The sequence below is a fragment of the Rhipicephalus sanguineus genome, chromosome 4 (genome assembly GCF_013339695.2).
Source record: "Rhipicephalus sanguineus isolate Rsan-2018 chromosome 4, BIME_Rsan_1.4, whole genome shotgun sequence".
Taxonomy (NCBI): domain Eukaryota; kingdom Metazoa; phylum Arthropoda; class Arachnida; order Ixodida; family Ixodidae; genus Rhipicephalus; species Rhipicephalus sanguineus.
Genome location: NC_051179.1, coordinates 67,816,144 through 67,834,999, shown reverse-complemented (window position 1 = coordinate 67,834,999; position 18,856 = coordinate 67,816,144). Strand labels below are relative to the sequence as shown.

Here is an 18,856-nt window from a genome sequence, read left to right as displayed (position 1 = left end):
GAGAGCTTGCTCAATGCCTGTTGGTGTTTGACGGGTGAACCGTTCGGTGCAGATATACCTACGTTGATGCCTGGTGGCATATCTCCATCCCGGCGACTGAATGATCATGATTATTGCTTTGTGATAACTGGGCTGGATGACATATACCCGGAAACATTATATGGTGAATCCCGCCTAAAGATGGTGTCAACAAGCACATGATATACACTGCTACTTGATATGCGCTTATGGAAAGCGTCATAATTTGAGGAGAGAAATGGCATGGTGTGCACGCTCCAGTAATGCATACAGTACCACCCAGTGCTTCAGGAATGCGAGAGCAGTGCTCGTATCTTGAGCCGTGAACGCCGAAGGCGCTCCGCTTTTTGCTGACTCGTCTCTCACTTCACCGAAGTGCTCACTCGCGCGACATTCGCCGGTCTACGCCACTGCTGCGGCGCTTAAAGCAGTAGTTGTCTCAGTCGGCGCCAAACCTTATCGACACGAAATCGGAGCGGAAATCGGGAAGCCAGCCTCCGCTGCGCTGACACTACCGAAGCGCTCCCTGTCCGCACTCGTTAGCATCATGGTGCAGTACTCCACTTCACTGCAAATCAAGAGCGCCATGAGAAGGAGAATGTGCGATAGATAAGGCGCTTTTGCGAGCCTTTAAGCACGTGTGCCAGTAGCGCAGTGGCGATAGCACCCGGCACCTATAATCGTGGACAGCGAAATTGTGGGTTCGACTCCCAGGGCATCCAAAGGAACAAAACCGTTTTTTCCTAGTTTTTCTGCCATCTGTATTTCACTGACGCATTTCCGTGACGGACATACGTCAGTGGTGCCTTATAGGACCCCGACATAAAACACTTTCGTGTTGAACTTTCGAGAGTGGGAGGCGGGGAGAAGGAACCTTACCCATAGTTACATCACTGAGCATGAATAACAAAAGGCTTGAAGGCAGATTCCAGTGTATAGATGTTCTGGCAGGCTGTGTTTCACCCGCTGTTGTACACAAACACGGCAGCGTTGCAACAACGAAATGGGCTGCGTGTTTTGGAATTATGGTCTATACTTGGCAACGGTGGCAACCAGCAAAAAGAAATGATTTATTCTGTTGCAAAAAAAATGTCCCACTTAAAAGCATAAGTACATGTGGGCAAGGTGTGGGCTAATTTCTTGTATTATATAAAGAATAAAATTGCTAATACAGAATGCGGAAAGTATTATCTATGAGATAGGTGAGGTTTCTAGGATGTGTGTTGTGCTTCGAATGGAAGTTTCATGCAGCGAGATTAGGATGAAAGGTATTGAATGCTAAGAAAAAGGGTGTATCCTAGTACATAATAAATATCAACGAAAGAGAAAACTTTGGTCGAGCAAGCCGTCTATTTCCCAGTTTATTGTAGCATTGGTTAAGGATACGGACACATATACTATAATAACGTTGAAGTAAGAACAGAGAAAAACGGGTAAACTATAGAACCTTGGTTATAGACAGAAAGCAGTAAATCTAAGAAAAAGTATATATTGTATGTTGTTGAGGCGCATTAGCATCTTGTAATCTGCCGAGCGTGACATATATGATTACCGTTGTGTCCACATGAGTGAATGTGCATATACCGGGTGTTTCAAGAAATATGTCCAAATTTCTCAAAAATCAGGAGAATGCGATATTTGCTTGCTGTCTCCACAATTGCTTTTGGCAGACTGCCGCGCCGCGCGGTGCACGAGCCGCGCCCACACAGAAACGGCTCCTGCTCCGCACGGAAGTGACGTCATGTATTCGCCGGTTAGGCATGCCGTTTGAATATGCCATGAATTCGCCGAATCGGCAAGCGAGTATGCCTCCCCATCAGCCTCCCGTCAGCCGGACTTGCTGCTGCTGCAGCTGCGCTGCTGGTGGTTCTGCCTACAGGCCCTTTGATATCGGATGTTTGATGATTCTCGCAGAATTGACTCTATTTACTATGATACGCTGTTTTAAGAATCAATGCACTTTTTCGGCAAAACGCAAAAGGTTACGTAAAATTCAGATGTAGCCGGCTGCATCGATTTCTCCTGCATCCGCGTCAAGAATGTTGATTTTTACGGTTTATCAAGGCTCTGATGACAGTGTTGCGACCGGGTTTTTTGATCAATCCCACCGCTGACTCCAGTTGTCGTGCCGGTGTATTTGGACCCGTCCCTTCTCGACAACCATGCTGTTGCTACGAGAGGGCAGCGTCGTACCCGGACTCCGTTTGGTAGCGTAGTCGAGTCTCCGGGTTGAGGAACTGATGCTAGCAAGATGGGAAAACAATAACAAGTTTTACTGGCACTTTTCGTACACTCAATTACATAGTGACAAGGTAAGAGTTCAGCGACGAGCGCATTGGATGAACCTGTTACCGAGGGGTCAGAGCCCCATTTCTCACTCAGCACCGTCGTTTTAACCCCTCAGTTTGGCTCCTCCCTCTTGATGACCACCAATCACACACACGACACCTCCCACCATGACACAGTCCATTTCACTGTCGCGGAGGGGTCATGGCACACTTGAAGCGGCAAGAGTCCGGCGGTTGACGGCACGCAGGTGGGGAGAAGCAGGACAACAGGTTCCTCGTGCTTGCCCCTGCAGATCTTTTCCCGAAGGCAGCAAAAGGGTTGCGGAGACTCCCGTCCAAACATACCCGTCAGGTGGCTTCGGCAGCGTACCAAGCCAAGCCCAGGTGGTCCATTGTCTCCGGCTTTGCCGTCCCAGACCTTGAGGCCGAGATTCTGCCCATTGTTGGTCACTCGCCATCCCAGGAATTTCGTTTCCAGGAAGGAAGCAGGTGTTCTAGCAGTGTGAGAACGCCTGGTCCGTCGATTCCCATGGTCAGCGCTTCGCCACCGACTGCCGGTCATAACAACAGAAAGACGGACTGCAACAGAACTGAGTCACAGTGTGTTTAGATTTTGCGAACGGTTCGTGTTCATGTAGTATCGCGATGAAACGAAACGCGAACAGCGTAAAGCGTGGCTTTCGCTACACTCGAACTTCAACATGCTTAGACTATCGCTGGGCGTATCTGTTTTTGGCGGGCGTCACCGTAGCGCTAGAACTTTGCTCCGGCTGGCGCTATCGCATTGCGTGTGTGCTCCTAGTGCAAGGCATGACTGGCAGAAGATAACCATAACAAACAATGGTGGACAAGTTTCCTGTCATCGTTTTTTTAGCAGCTAGCAGTCACTGTTTCTCTTCGTCTCTTGTAGCCACGCCGAATATGCAACACAAGACCTTCTTATGTCGCTCAGTGTACCATCACCGCTTCACGAAGTAATCGGCAGACTAAGTAGCTTCAAAATACTGACGCCTCGCCGTGATGCTCTTGGCTACGCTGTACTCTACGCGATCAGCACTTGATAAACGATGCCCAATGGCAACAGCCGACTGCGTTACCCACCTACCTACAAAACAGTGCCGAACAGTTTGTCTGCATTGCTGAATAACACGACTTGTGAAAGCACAGCAGGATTTACCTAGCAACGGATGATAACGGCAGATACGTGTTCGCACTTTGCGAAAAACCTGCAGTGGTCATCGGAGATCGCAAGCTTAGTAAAAACATTTCGCAGCCGCACTGGGATTTCCTGTGTGTCTGAACGTTCACACGAACTGTGCAACAACATTTATTTGATCGTCGACCTTGCCCTTCGCGACAAGCAAACTGAGGTACTCGGCTGCAAGGACACTCTAACCTTGGACAACACCACGTTCTGCCATCGCAAACTAAAAAATGCAGCACTTTCAACGCTTCCAACAGCAACAGACTGCACATCATAGTGAGACTGCGCACATGACTTTCTCGCAGCTGCCATATTTGCCACCTCTACCTTTCGCAGCGCTCCCTGGATTTAAAGTGCTTGCGATATGTAATTAATTAGCAAATGTACAATAACTAACCCGTCAAGCACTTCTTGTTTAATATTTTGTAGGTTTAACACACTCTAAAAGTAAAAATTCGGCAGATACCACGTACCGTAGGAGTCGATATTATGCGAAGCATGCGGCGGTAAGGTGACTGTGGCGTAATTTTTTTACTGAGCGACACGTTACAAAATGAAGCTAAATATATGTATAAATTTTATACGCACACATATATGTTGAAGAGCCGCATATGTGTTATATAACCAGTTTATGGTTGGGTAACGCTTCCAACGGCAACGTAGGTGTTACCAAAACCAGAAGCGGTAAGCTGATATGTAGTGCTTATTGTTCCTTATGATGGAGAACGCACGCACGTTTCACGAACCCGTATGCGTGTGTGGAAGAAGTTCTTGACAGTTCTTGAACAAGGTCATCATCACCGCGATCAGTGGGCACCAGCAGCTGGTCATGACTTGTTATAGGATCCAGTCGTGATCGTGGTGACGAGGGGTCCATGTGTAGTGAAGTATGTTGTATAGTAGAGCTGTTGGAATTTGTGAATGCCTCGGCCATTTCGTCGACAAGTTGTCTGTCGATATAGCCGGCGACATGTCGGAACCTGAAGCCACCCTTCGCGTTGTTGAGGTATGGGCCTGACCAACATCAGTAGATGGCGCTTGTCGTATTCCTAGACTACCTGGGCGTATGTGCATGGCCTACGTTGCTTAGTCTACAAAGCGGCTGTCAATCAATGAAGCATCATCCTCGGTCAGCATGGGGCCATCCCCTGCCTCGTAAGAAATGAAGAAAACACGTACTGCGTCATTCTGGCGGACGAAGTGCATTTTACGGTGCGGTGATGTGGCTATCATATGTAACTTTCGCTATTGTATTCCTCCGGGGTCGAGCAATGCTTCAATATAGCTTGCTGAATCATAGGAATACAAATGTAATGTTTATTAGACTGCTATAAAAGCGGAGCCAACACTGGAACCACAGACGTTAATCTGATATGACGCCTGTATCATAGTAGTACACCTCGTAGGAGTGTCATGTAGCGTTTAGTGCTTTCTTGTAAGATTAGATAGCGAGCACTACAACCACAATTGACGTTGCACCGATATTACGCCTGCATAGCCTGTTTTTCCAAACTAGTTTATAAACCTCGCGTGGTTCAGTGGTAGAATACCTGACTGCCGCGAAGAATGCTTGGGTTCGATTCCTGTTGGGATCCTAATTTTTATTCTTTCCATTCGTCAAGTCAACACTGCCGATGTTGGTTTTTCTTAACGCTCTCGAATTTAGGTTACCAATGTCTGTTCTCGCCTTCCTGGGTAGATATAGACTGTCAATCACCTGTGGCGCATACCCGTACACCGCGGCCCGTGGTAAACGGGTATGCGCCGCACATGTCTAGTGGAAAGTGTTTGACGACGTACACGACAGGATTTTCACGTTATTCATGTCATGACCCGACAATCAGATTCGTCAAATCCTCTTACCCTCCCATGCCAATTTTGGTCTACACCAAGTTAAGGAGGCGATCATGAGAGCACCCAGACGTAGGCGGCTAGATAGATAGATAGATAGATAGATAGATAGATACGTAGATAGAAACGCTCAAACTGCAAGAGGTTCGCTAAGAAATGCTTCGCATTTAATAATCTGTACATTTGAGTTGTTTTAAGCTTATTTTATTAAGGTGACGTCACTTCCGTGCAGTGCAGGAGCCACTTCTGTGTGGGATCGTCTCGCGCACCGCGCAGCGCACGAGACGCTGCCATTGCTTTTTCTGTAGCGGCATGCATCTCAAGATAGTTAAAGACGTCACTCGGAACAGTAATTTAGAATGTTAAAATAATCAACTTTTTAATGAGTGGAGTTAGGTGGTTATGTCAAATGGGAGAATTGTAGTTCTTCACGCGAAGAAACCATCGCGGCTTTGAGATATAGAAATAGCGGCTTCTAGCAATTATTGTGGCGTAATGAAATTCAACCAAATTCAAAGGCTTTCTCCGTTGAATTTGGTCGCGTTTCATTCAACCGATTTCACAACCTCTACAGTGACAAAGATGAAAACTAAAGTTAGTTGAAAGCTCGCTCTCGTCCGTGCCTACTGCGTCCTGGTCTAGATTGTGCGCAACCGTTTTCCCTTGCATAAGGTTGCACCTGAGTGAAGTTCCAATAGGGGTGTTCAATATGTTGCACGCAAGAACCACCAGGAAATGAGGGAAGGCAAATCTTAGCGTGCAGGCGTTCGCCGCCTTGGGCAAAATAATTGCAGTGGCTCTGTACACTCAAGAATACCGCTACTGGCAACTGAGAGTCATAGTGCCACAAAAAGAAATGCCATTTAACTTCGCTGTTTTTGCTTTTGTTTTCCCAGCTAGAATGGTACGAAAGACGTTTCACAGGTAAACCTGTTGTCACGCTGACTGGTTCATGCGAGAAAGGAATATGCAGGCAAGCAGGTAATGGCAGATGAAATTTCGGCCTTCTCACGTGCCTTTTCATCTAAGCCGATAATTTTTTTTCCAGAACAGTATTCGAGCAGCTTAGCAGGCGAATGTTATGATTACGACCGCTACAAGAGAAACTCTGTAAGTAAACTTTCTTAAATATATTGTAGTGTGTTAGAATTGGTATTTAACGCGACAGCGTTAAAGAGCTGGTTTAGCAGAAATTCCGGCGTCGGTGTCGGCGGCGTTGTTGTTGGTTTTGAGCGAAATTTTGTTGTTCGTGGGCAAACTTAGAGATAGATGCAAATAAATAAATAAAGACCAAAAATCTTTGGCTCGAGTGGGAATCGAACCGCTTTATGCGTGGCAGACAGATGTTTTACCACACAGCCATGCCAGTGATGGGAATTTTTTCTATATAAAAAAGAACCTATACAGCCGTCATGAAATGCGAGGAGTCTCGTTAACATATGCAACATTGCGTCGCAGAATGGAAGAATTGCACCTGACGTCACACCATGTGAATTGTGCAACCAGTGTGTCGTTTAAGCGCTCGCGCATTACAAAGCGCCGCGCCTTGATTAGTCATATAGTAATCAGAAACATCATACAAAGTGTGCAGCTGCATGTATTGCCTTACGCACACTTTGTGGGAAATTGACTGATTACCAATACGGTTGAATTATGGCAGAGTGGGCACTTCGCCACTGGACTTGCACATGCATTCTAGGAGAGTTTCAAAAGGGTAATGTTACTCGTAGAGACGTTTCTTTCCTCGCGGCACGGTTGAGGTCACCACTGAAAAGCGCATTCCGGCAAGCGAATGAGAATACTATGCGAACGGGGTCCAATCGTCCAAGCGTTCTACTCTTGAAGCATGTTAGTCTCTGTTTCACTCCCCTCTTTTTCTCTCTCTGTCTACACCAACACACACACACACACACACACACACACACACACACACACACACACACACACACACACACACACACACACACACACACACACACACACACACACACACACACACACACACTATAGAGCTCGGCTACGCAGCCCAAAACTCAGTTCTTTATGCATAGCAGTGTCTTGCACGCAATACTCTTCTGGGGATGTTATTATATTTAGGGGATGTTATTTCCGCAAATAACATACCTATACTTACCTTGGCCTGATTGTCCGCTAGTTCGCATTAATGTTGTGTCTAACAAAGAAAAACAAGCCCTTAAAATTCGTCTCTCTCACTCATCCTTTGCAAGGGTCTCGTTCTGGCAGACTTGATGCCTTCAGGTAGTATGCGAGGGATTATTGGTCAGCTGCCAACTCGTAAAAATATCGCGTGCTACGTGACGTCAGCAGGCAGAAAAAAAGCGTTCCACGCTCGCCGTAATGGCTACGAGCGGCGCTGATTAGCACTCCCAGGTTTAAGTACACATATAAACCTCATAAAGTGGACTCAAGGATGACCGCCGCCGTAGCTCAATTGGTAGAGCATCGGACGCGTTGTTGGAAGGTTGCAGGTGCTGTCCCTGCCCGTGGCAAGTTATATTTTCGTCCGCTTTAATTTCTCCGCATTTATATCGCATATGCTACAAATAACATCCCCTATGCTTTCCTTGCTTAATTTTCTCATTAATACACCACCTACCGGCTTCACAACGATCACACGCGTATCGTTTGTCCAAACGTTAACACTTTTTCATGCTCGCGCATCAGAAACAGATGCCAACAAATGCGGCCGACCTGTGGTGCTTTTGTCATGGCCCATGCGAACACCACGTTGTCACTGTAGTCGTTGCAGACAGTGACATTGTCCAATTTGAATCGATTTGATTTGTGCGGTGTCGGCGGTACCGACTTATCATGGCAAAGTAATTAGGCGCAAGTTAGTATTCACTCATGCAAGCACGCACCAACGCTGAAATTAGCTGAAGACCACCTGCTATTACATTATGTAAAAGAGATGTATGCGTACGTGGTGTTGTGTCGGCCCTGAATCCCAGGAGTTTATATGAGGTCAAGAGTAAAAGAGACCAATTAATTCTGCTGAAACAATTAATCAACCCCTTTGTTTTACAGAAGGTTGTTGAAAAATGCACATACAGGTGTCATGGAAAACATCCACATGAAAAACATCGTCCCAACGGACTAACATGTCTGGTAAGCTCAAGATTTGCGGTAAATCATTGACCTTCAAGCAAGATGTTCTTGAAAAATCTGATTTTGTGTTTGTGAAACTTTTAATACGTAAACAATACCGACCTGAAACAAACAAAAAGAAAACACATGGTAACACATGAACATAATCTGTTATTGCTTCAGCGGCCTGCAAACGAGCGATAGCTCTACTCTTCCTGGTACAAACCTAGAAAACGATCTTGTGCATACATTTCACCTTGAAGCTCAGCCAATGTCAATTTCGCACTCACACGTGCGTCGTCATGGCAACGCACATGCGCAGTGTCGGTTTCTTCTTTCCCGAGCACCGCTCTCCGTCGGTCGGCGAGATGCCTGAGCCGGCAGGCGTGCGAGCTTCGAGACCTCGACTCCTGTCAGGTGACTCCCGCGCCGTCAATACGAAGAGAAATGTGGACAGCGTGCGACGCGCGGAACATCACTGCTGCATGCTTTCCGTGGTGTTTGCTGCCGTTGTTGGACGAGCGCGGTTCAACCACGTAATATTATAGATAAAATTTAGTTAAATAAGGCCCGATTAACTCGTACGTAATGTGCCAAAGTTAACAGCAGACGATAAGCCTCATAGCGAAGCTTTCTTTGTGGTAGATTTTTCTTACCATGGCTACCGCTGTCTGTCCAGATACGACACATATAGAAGTCAAACTTCAACCTTTGTATATACATTCAGGAAAGGAACCTCTGTCCTCCAAGACGGCAGCCGCGCACACAGCAACCCGACGCCCTGCCAATTGCAGGCCACTGCCACAAGCGGACTTATTTTGTGCTAATGGCAGCTATATTTTTCTTTTTCTTTTTGGTGCTCTTACATTATCCTGATTGAGATGGAGGCACCACTTAAGAACTGCGCTGCGAGTGCAGTCCAGTAGCGCATCTTTAGTGCCAGCGAACGGAGACAGGGAACGCTGCTCAAAAAAAAAGAGAGCCTAGAGGATTGCGATACCAATTAAGGGTGGAGCCACGATGTAGCGCGTCGCAAGTGCTAACGACGCCCGAAAGTTACCGCCGCCAAAGAAACGGAGCTTGCAAGACTGTGGCCTTCAGCGTTTCCCTTGGCCGCAGGTTTTGGTGCTGAATGGCACCGGAACGACCAGCAGACATCGCGACGTGTGCATCTGACCGCTGGCTCAAGGACGAAGATGTGACGGACCTTAATGTAGATTTTACAAGGCATTTTGCCTGGGCTGAGATTATTATTATTATTATTATTATTATTATTATTATTATTATTATTATTATTAAGCGCAAGTACTACGCTCGGTAACAACTTCAGAAAACATTCCCAGCTCCACTCACAGCCATCGCTGTCCCTTCCACAGAAAATTTGCGTAAATGCTCCATCCAATAGCGTTCACTCATTTTCGTGACGTCAAACACTTCTCTGATATTTCAGATAGTTGACTTTCCCATGCAGACATCCGCTTGTGTCGCTGGTTTTAGGTTCGAAACTTTTAACGTCCCGGTGAATTTCGTGAGGGGCTCTGACATCGCTGCTCTGTCAAAAGTAGTCTTTTAGGTAGTAACGGCGAACCTTTACCTCTGTATGCGTAGTTTTTACATTAGTTCAGAAACGTACTTACCGTTCGAACGGAAAGCAGCTAGCACGACTGTCTTCCACAGGTAAAGGGCAGGGGCGCCGTGGTTCTGTGGGCGGAGCTGACACATTTTCTTAGGTTGTAACCGAGTGTTGTTGAAAGCATACTCCAAGTGTTTTTTTCAGAGCCAGTTCTTCGAACTTGACACAGTCCGACGTCTCTGATAGTTTCCACGCCCTTGGTGATGATGTTTGAGCGAGTTGTGCGCCGACACCAACTGAAGATTGTAGTTGTGAAAAAAGTGGGGAGTCTGGTTTTTATGCCTTGATAACTTATTTGCTTAGTAAAGTGAAGCTTTGGGTAGTTGCTTTTGCATGACGAAAGAGGAACAGCGCGATTTTTACACGGGGACACAAAAAAAAAACGATACGGACATGCGCTGAATTTCAATTGAACTTTTATTGCACATGAAAGGCGACTATATACGGGGAATAGGTAATATATACGGGAAAATAGGGCAACATTGCGGTGTTCAAGTGGTTTTTTCGGCACCACATAAGCTATCATATCTTTCACGTGTCGCCTGTCCCGTGAAGAAAAAGAAATGCAAGTGCACCGTCAAGCATCGCAAACAATACGTGGAATGCACCTGCAATGTCATTTATTGTATCCCACAGTCATGCAGGGGATGCTATGTAGGCCAGACGGGAGGGTGTCTAAATCACGCCTTCGTGAGCACAACAATAATGTGTGCAATGCTAAAGAAGGTTTTCTAGCTATTCACTGCCGTTCCTGTGGATGCACCCCTGTGAAGAAACCACGATCATCGGCAGACATCACGACCAATGCACTCGGGAAATCATTGAAGCCTCCGAGATAGCGCGTGAAGGATCATCATGTATCAGCACGGTATCTGTCTCTATGTCGTCGAAAGAATTCTCATTTTTCGAAGAGCACGAGCTATTATGCCATAAAATGTTGTGATGCGTTAATTTATTTTCTGAATATTCTCCATATATATTTACATTTCGTGTGCAAGAAATGTTCAGTTGAAAGTCAGCGCTTGTCCGTGACGTTTTTTGTATCCCCGTGTAAAATCTCACTGTTCATTTTTCGCTATTTATTTGCATTAGGACAATCGAAAATGCTTTGTTCTTTCTTCTTTCCAATGTTCCTTCCTTCCTTCTGCACGGGCTTGCGTGCTTTCACATCCTTGAATGGTACATATGAAACCGAGTACAGCTACAGTAGCTGCATTATATACTGGCAACCTACGGTTGCTAATGCCCATTTTGTAAAGATTCACTGCACATATGCGTTGTGGCTAAACTCCCAAGCAGAAAAGAAAACTATAGAAGGTTGAGAGACGCTTTTCATCATGTGATGCATGTCTATGCTAGACACTATGGTACAAGACCCCTATATAAAGGTATACGTTGAAATGGAAGAAATAATTTATCAGTATTGGTATTTGTATGGTGTAATTTCGAGTCTCCACCCGAAAGATCGAGAAAAAATAGCTGTCACATGCCATTTTAATTGTCACACCAAATCAAGAATAATTTAAGTGCAAGACAGATGCACTGCCATTTTTATCTGACTGTGCGCTTAACTGCAATGACATTTTCCTTCCAGTTTCGGAAAACAAACATTTTTAGCAGAGACGAATTAGGCGCATGTAATGCCGGTGCTTGCTCAAAAGTTCGTAAGTATAGCACAGATTACCAATTTCATAAATCAATACCTCAGTGCGCCAAACACTGCTTCCTGTCAGATGGAACCAAAATATCGCATACATGCGTTTCATTCTTCACATTTCGTTTGCAAGTTGTGTACACGTTTACTTGTTTTACTTCCAATGGCAGGTCAAGTGGATGGATGTGACATGCTGTTTTACCCGTTCAGGAAAACATCACCGGTAACAGAGCACGTATTCACTAGATATTTGAATAACAGGAAATTCTGTGTCAATATTTTGTTTTTCGCTTTTTTCGGTCATCACAGTACATAACGTCTGTTAGCAAATTACGTTGATTGCTGAAATGTGTGTTATTTACTTCACATGATTGCGAAGTGCCGTGATGCATAGAGCATTGTCGGACTATACTCACAACATTTACTGGATGTTCTATGTCCAGTACTTGCAAGCCTTCAGTAGTCACCATGACTTGACGATCTACTCACAGTCTAATGGAACATTACCGCGCCTTGTAAACAACGACATGACTAAATTCCTGCCCAGGAATGACATCGCAGTGCTCTGTGTATTGTGATCGCGCTGCTTGCTGGAGAGCCAGCTGCCAAAATTTATTTCACAGGTCACTGTTGGGCCGCGCAAGAAACATGCATACTGGGGTGAAAAATTCGTGAACGCGGGGTGCAGCTGGGGCCAACGTTTCGGCAAACGGTCTTCTCTTCTTCAAGGCTGCAACTACATGAAGTTGCAGTCTTGAAGTCAGTTCCAGACTCAAAAAGAAGACAAGACCGCTTGTCGAAATGTCGTCTCCAGTGACACACGTGTTCCCGAACCTCTTCAAGCTTCCATTTTCCCCTGAACTTTACGCATACTGGGGAAGCAGAAGTGGGCCGTTATAGAACTCTATCTTGAATGAAATGAACTTTTCCTACCGTGTTATGTATTGCAAAATATTGTTGCGTGGCTTCCACGAACTCCTATTTTTCAATGCTTTCTTCGTTTCGTTATTTGTCTCACCAACAACTTCATTTAAGGTAGAGTTTCCTTTTTAGAGATTCAAACATGACAGTACTTTAGGAAGAAATGAATGAAATGATGAAAAATAGTTGAGCAGGGAACGTCGTCAAGGCATCCTGTTGAAGAAAGGTTCACTTGTCGCTAGGGTTCAAAACAGAGACGAAGGCAGAGGCGTCAAGGCAGACAAAGGCTGGTCCACGAAGTGAACCTGTTTTCGTCTCTGCCTTAGCAAAGACAAGTCCACTTGTCGAAACGTTGGCTCCAGCGATGTACTCTGCTAAACGATTTTCCATGATTCCCTTTTAGAGGCCACAAGCAACGTAATAGGGATATTCTGCATAGGTGGAATGAGCGCTGTCATCTGTTTACATCGGGCAGATATGGACGCTCAGTGGTCTACTGGCGTAAAGAAGTATGATGCATGGTTTACGTCGCTTACATCGCCAAATGCATCAGCCGACCACTCGCGCACAATATGTAACCACTCGTGAACAATATGTAAACACTTTTATTTACACTGTGACCTTAAAATACACATTCGAGACAAAAAACTTGCTGCTATTGAATACGTTTTAATGGAACAGGACTTCACGCACACGCTCTAGCATATGACGTAGCCCATCACAATACTAATTCAGACGGCGACGTATATCAAAAAGACACTGAAATGAGCTAGGGGACAAAAGTTCCCCCAGAGACCTGACTGAACAAACATTTTTGCGGTTTCTGGGCCGTCGCTTGGCTATAGTGCACTGGTGCAAAGTGTTTATAAAGAAAGACTGCATAAAAGCGCGAATAAGTAATGTCATTCTTTAAGTTAAAAATCAGGCTACATAAAACAAGCACTGTAATTACCACTGATACAATTTAGCGGTTCTTCCTCTCTGCGCTTCGTTCATAGGTCAAGCAGCGCTCCGCCGTAGAAGTTACAACTGAGATTTCAGAAAGGAGAATGGTAGATATTACAAGAAGTGAACAAAGTCATGCGAAAGGTATTATCAGGTGATTCCGGTACCCGCCGATGTAGCCATATCACGGTTCCTACTTAGGTCACGGTGGCCACACTTCGATGATAGCGAAACAGAAAAAATTACACCATCTCCCGCTAAAGGGGACCATGAGGCGATGCGAAGCCGGAGCACTTGCACGATCGCGTTCCGTTGGCGTTCGTTGGGCATGCTACCAACCTCGCGTCGTGGAACGCGAAGAGGGACGCTACGCGCGTCGTATCTTCCATCTAGCCTGGCCGTTGATTCTCACAGTGCGAGCGGGGAACGCGGTCGACAGGCGGGCGAGAGGGGGGCAGCGTAGGAGAGGAGAGAGAAGGGGAGGGGACGCGCATGCGCTCGAGCTCATGGCGGCGTTGCTCAGGAGAGAATTTCGGCATGTCTAGCCCGCGTTTCAGAGGAAGAGTGGAAAGAGGGAGGGGGTATGGGAGAGGGGGAGGGGAAAGGGAAAGTGGAGAGGGGAGGGGGAAGGAAAGCGGGGAGGGGAAGGGGAGAGGGAAAGTGGAGAGGGGAAGGCGAGAGGGAAAGTGGTGAGGGGAAGGGGAGAGGGTGAGTGGAGAGGAGGTGTGTGGAGAGGGTATGCGCATGCGCAGTAAGGGTGGTCACGCCGCACACCAGCGGATTGAGCTCGGCCTTAAGATACTTCGCATCTAAAAGCCTTGCGCCATAGAGTTTTATACAATAACCTAGAGAGGAAACTGGCGCTGTGCTCGTTCAACCACCATGGGAATGATGGGAAGTACAGGCTTCGGATTGGATTTTGTTAGCTAGCGAACTCTACGGATCTTTTTCTACAGTTTCAGTTTCGTTCTTTGCGAGGCGTGGGTGGTGGGGTGCGTTGCAAAGCACTCAAGCAGTGCCTTTGTTGTTCAAAGAGGCTGAAGACCGCTAGGTTTCTTGGTTTGCTGCCACGTTGCAGCTTTACAGGTTGTATTTGACAGTAAGTACTTCTTGCGCAAAATTTTCTAAGACGACGTACGAAACAGACACGGACGGGCGTCGTCCGTCGTCTTAGAAAATTTTGCGCAAGAAGTAGTGATCATGGAGTACCAACTAGCTCGAACCCACACCTTGTTAAAATGTATTTGACAGTTTTAGCAAAGCGTCGTGCACTCACCGCTGCGCATAGATGTAGCGTCCCATGCCAGTGCAGGAAATTGGAGAGTTCACGTTTTTTGATAAGCGCTACTTGTCAAAACTCTTTCAAATCGACTGCAAAACGACGGCGAAACTTAAGTAGTCGCCCCGTCGCGCTCCACTGACTCGACTTCACAACAAAACGAGAGATGCGTTGGGGGCAGGCCACTTGGATCTGGCATCGCAGCAGATGATAAGTTAAGTGTTTCTCACTCAATACGGTACTGTTATTTCCATAAATAGATAATGCGTACTTTCGAGGGAAAGACAAGCACGTTTGTTTCAAGTGTTGTAAAGAGAATAATTCATTTTATTGTGATGCCAAATCTGGAACACAGTTGCAGAGCAATGCATACCCTGGTCGTTGAATTTGTCCAGGTTTTACTTCTATCTCACGATCACCCAAACTTTTCGCAATACGTTTTACGTACAAAAGAACAAATCAAATTTTAATTGGAAATAACTTCATATCGCTTTGTTTTACACTCGGCAAATGAGCGTCGCGAATCTCAAGAACTTAATCCATCCGAAGCGAATTCGAAGCCTGTACTTCCCATCATTCCCATGGTAGTTGAAGCGCCGCACAAGGAGCCTGCGTAGACACTAGCGCCAGATTCCCCTCTAGGTATTATTGTAAGAAACTCTATGCCTTGCGCGCTTACATCCAGGTGAATTTTGCATCGCGTAGTTTGCAAAATTGGTGTATACCTACGCAATTTGCGCAATTTTAAATATGCTATGGACGCTGCTGCCAAGCAAGGACTACGGCTCTGGTGTTCTAAGATGCAGCGTGCCAGCACAAAGAACGATTGGGACCATGAGAGAAAAATTTCCGTGCAGGCCTGAACAGCGCAAATAGCGCATGATATGTTATTGCTTATTTCTACAGATTTATGTTGTTAAAGAATGTTTCTGTAAAAAAGGAAGAGAAACAACGCCGTTGCAAGATGGAATATTGTGTGCGGTAAGTTTACACAGTCGAAACTTTTCTTTTTGAATATAATTAGCACTGCCGTTTGGGAGTGTAGTAAGGCTGAGCTGACTACTCGTTCAAGGCCAATACATTACCTTCCCGTATGAAAGATAAGCTCCAAAGCGTGAGGCTACTTCACATATTGCTCACTGTTTGTTCATAGTTACGCGATCTTCTTGCAATACAACTCGAGACGCTTCCCTTTCGCTTATAAGTCGTTATCATCAGAGGAACCACGTAACATAAAGTCAGGGGCGTAGCCAGAAATTTTTTTCGGGGGGGGGGGGGGTCAACCATACTTTATGTATGTTCGTGCGTGCGTTTGTATGTGCACACGTATATATACGCAAGCAAAACTGAAAATTTTCGGGGGGGGGGGTCAACCCCCCAACCCCCCCCCCTGGCTACGCCCCTGCATAAAGTGAACATGCAACTTAACCGTTCAACTAGTTGGAGCTTGCTGCTGAGAATATGCACTGCAAACATATTTACTGCATTGCATCTGCGAGCCTAACTTTCTGTACAGAGACTGTCCTTTTATGACAAGTGTTCAAAAATGGTGTTACCCTTTTACTCTTTGGTAGAGGCGGCAGGCAAACACAGTGAAATTTTTGAAGCTTTTGACATGCCGGGACTGATCAGCATCGCCTGATTCTACATTAAAAAATTGTGCTCTTGAGGATGACGGAAACATGCGTTTCGGAAAAACCCGCTCGCTTCCCAAGAAAAGGTTAAATTGATAAATAAATAAATAAATAAATAAATAAATAAATAAATAAATAAATAAATAAATAAACACACACACACACACGAGAAGGCATTTGCATTTGTTACTCTTTCGGTTATTTGTTTTTCTTCCAGGCAAGCTTACCACTACTAACTCTGACGTCAGTGTTCATCATTGCTTTGTTTTCGCTTTACAGTTAAGACGTGCCTTAAGTTGGACTGGCATGAAGTTGCAAGAAGTCGGAGTGTGCAAGAGAGGCCAATGTACACCGCATCGTATGGATTGCTTTATTCTTTCTCAGAACAATTGTTTTTTTTTTCGTGACTAAGAGGTTTGAAATTCAATTTTCTTTGTGAAAGCGAAAGAGCACGAAAACAAGGAGTACATCACACTCATTTTTACAGTTACTACGCTGACCTATAGTCATGCACCTGAACTTGCTGTAACAAGCGAATGCACAATTGTGGCAGATAAATGGAAGTAATACGAATTAGTGTGTACGAAGAAATGTATAGATTTGTGTCCGCCGCAATTAACCCTCTATTGCATAGCGTCCGATATTTGGCACATACCGATTAACATTTTTTATTGAGGGCGCGAGAGACCCAGTTGAGAGTGTGACACTGCCAGAGTAATTCCCATAGTTATGCGCACTTAACATAAAAAAAGTGCTGCCATCCATGGTGCAGTAAGAAAAAGAGACGTGAAATAGATTTCGCAGTGCACGTGCAAGTTCGGCATGCGAACAGCGATAGCGACTTTTTTATCGCAACCTTTTTTTTTCGCTACAGAAGCACGAAAAAATTATTTTGGGATATCTCGTGACCAAAATATTCATGCCGTTTATTACTTTTCTCAATTTCTTTTGCCACTACGGTACAGCCGGAAATCGGTATGTGCCATATTTGGCACAGTATGAATATCAGTGATGAAATGCGCAATATGCTGCCATCTAGGTTGTGCTCCACAATACAAATGTAAACAAAGCACAGCCTCTGAGATCATGCATCACAGCTCTGTCGCGCAGGATTGAGTTGTGGTGGTAGGTTTTTAGTTCCTTCACAAAAGTCTGAGATGCCAGCAACAGTACCTGGGAATTTTTTTGTTACAATATTGGCATGGGTATATGAAAAAAGTTATGTGAGCTCCAACCAGTTCAAGTCAGTATTTATCTTTTCCAATTTCCTCGGCAACTGACGCTCCCAACCGCAAATCAGTGGTTGGTAATTCGAGCAGGAAGGTATAACAAGGCATCAACATGCAAACAGACAAACGTGTAAGCGGCCATCTTGTACATAGATATCGGCGATCAGATGCACCAAGTGAAATGTTCAATTATGCCTCAACACTGGAAGCAAATGCTTTGCTTCATTCCACACATCACCTTAAAAAAACCTCAGTCAGTGATATTTCGTTTTTCAGCCATGGCAGCAATATCGCTCGCCCATCTGCATGGTGTGCCATATTTGGCACAAACCTGTATCTTCATTAATACAGTCACAATTAATCTGGAAATTTTTGCACATGTTCTTCTTCGTCTATCTTATGATAAAAGTCGAGAAAATAATTTTTCAAATGATTTTTCGTAATTCATGCAATAGAGGGCTAAAACTTAGTTGCCATCAAAATCAAAAGTTAGTTTAATTATTTTATTGCTTCGGTTTACACTGCACAATGAGAATATCTGCCTTTACTGCATGTATAACAAACCTTGAACGACCTGCTGTTCACATTCACCGCCATGGCACCGCCATAACATGCTGTGGCCAAATTAAATTGAGGGCAAGTCGCATTCGCTAATGCCGCATCACGACATCATCTGAGCTCCAGTATCTTTGACGTTTTTGAAACCAACGTTATAATGCAACAAAAATGTAACAAATGACTGTGATATAGTATATTAACAAGAAGTACCACGAAAATTATTTAGATGTGACCACAGAAGTACCCAGTAGTTCGATGTGATGTACAGAATAGTTGTAAGGTGAAAGTTCATCATGCAAATAATAGTCGACGCCTCCATCTTGTCTGCACTGAGACTACCACGGTGGATAAGGTAACCACGCTAATTGTGTTCACAGGCGGTTGCAGTTTTCAGAGTAATCTCCGAGAGTCTTTACAGTTCTACATAAACTGCGCAGCGAAAAACATTATCTCTATCCATTGAAAGGTGGTCATTCATAAAGAGTGACCAGTTACTTCGTGCAGTGCTTTTTTCTTAAAAAGTAGAATAAATAA

The 18,856-nt window shown here is 45.1% G+C and overlaps 1 protein-coding gene across 3 annotated transcripts in view; it reads left to right on the top strand.

The window, feature by feature from the left end:
• Positions 1-18,856, top strand: part of LOC119390181 (uncharacterized) — a 49,227-nt gene that overhangs the window by 18,228 nt on the left and 12,143 nt on the right. For all 3 annotated transcript variants that reach the window (XR_007415775.1, XM_049414685.1, XM_037657736.2), the window contains exons 9-15: positions 6,258-6,342; positions 6,410-6,471; positions 8,410-8,490; positions 11,697-11,766; positions 11,927-11,979; positions 15,808-15,882; positions 16,815-16,893. Coding sequence is in view for 2 of the 3 variants with exons in the window: in XM_049414685.1 (XP_049270642.1) it covers positions 6,258-6,342; positions 6,410-6,471; positions 8,410-8,490; positions 11,697-11,766; positions 11,927-11,979; positions 15,808-15,882; positions 16,815-16,893 (505 nt within the window). In the remaining variant the exon portion in view is untranslated. The remainder of the gene's footprint in view (positions 1-6,257; positions 6,343-6,409; positions 6,472-8,409; positions 8,491-11,696; positions 11,767-11,926; positions 11,980-15,807; positions 15,883-16,814; positions 16,894-18,856) is intronic.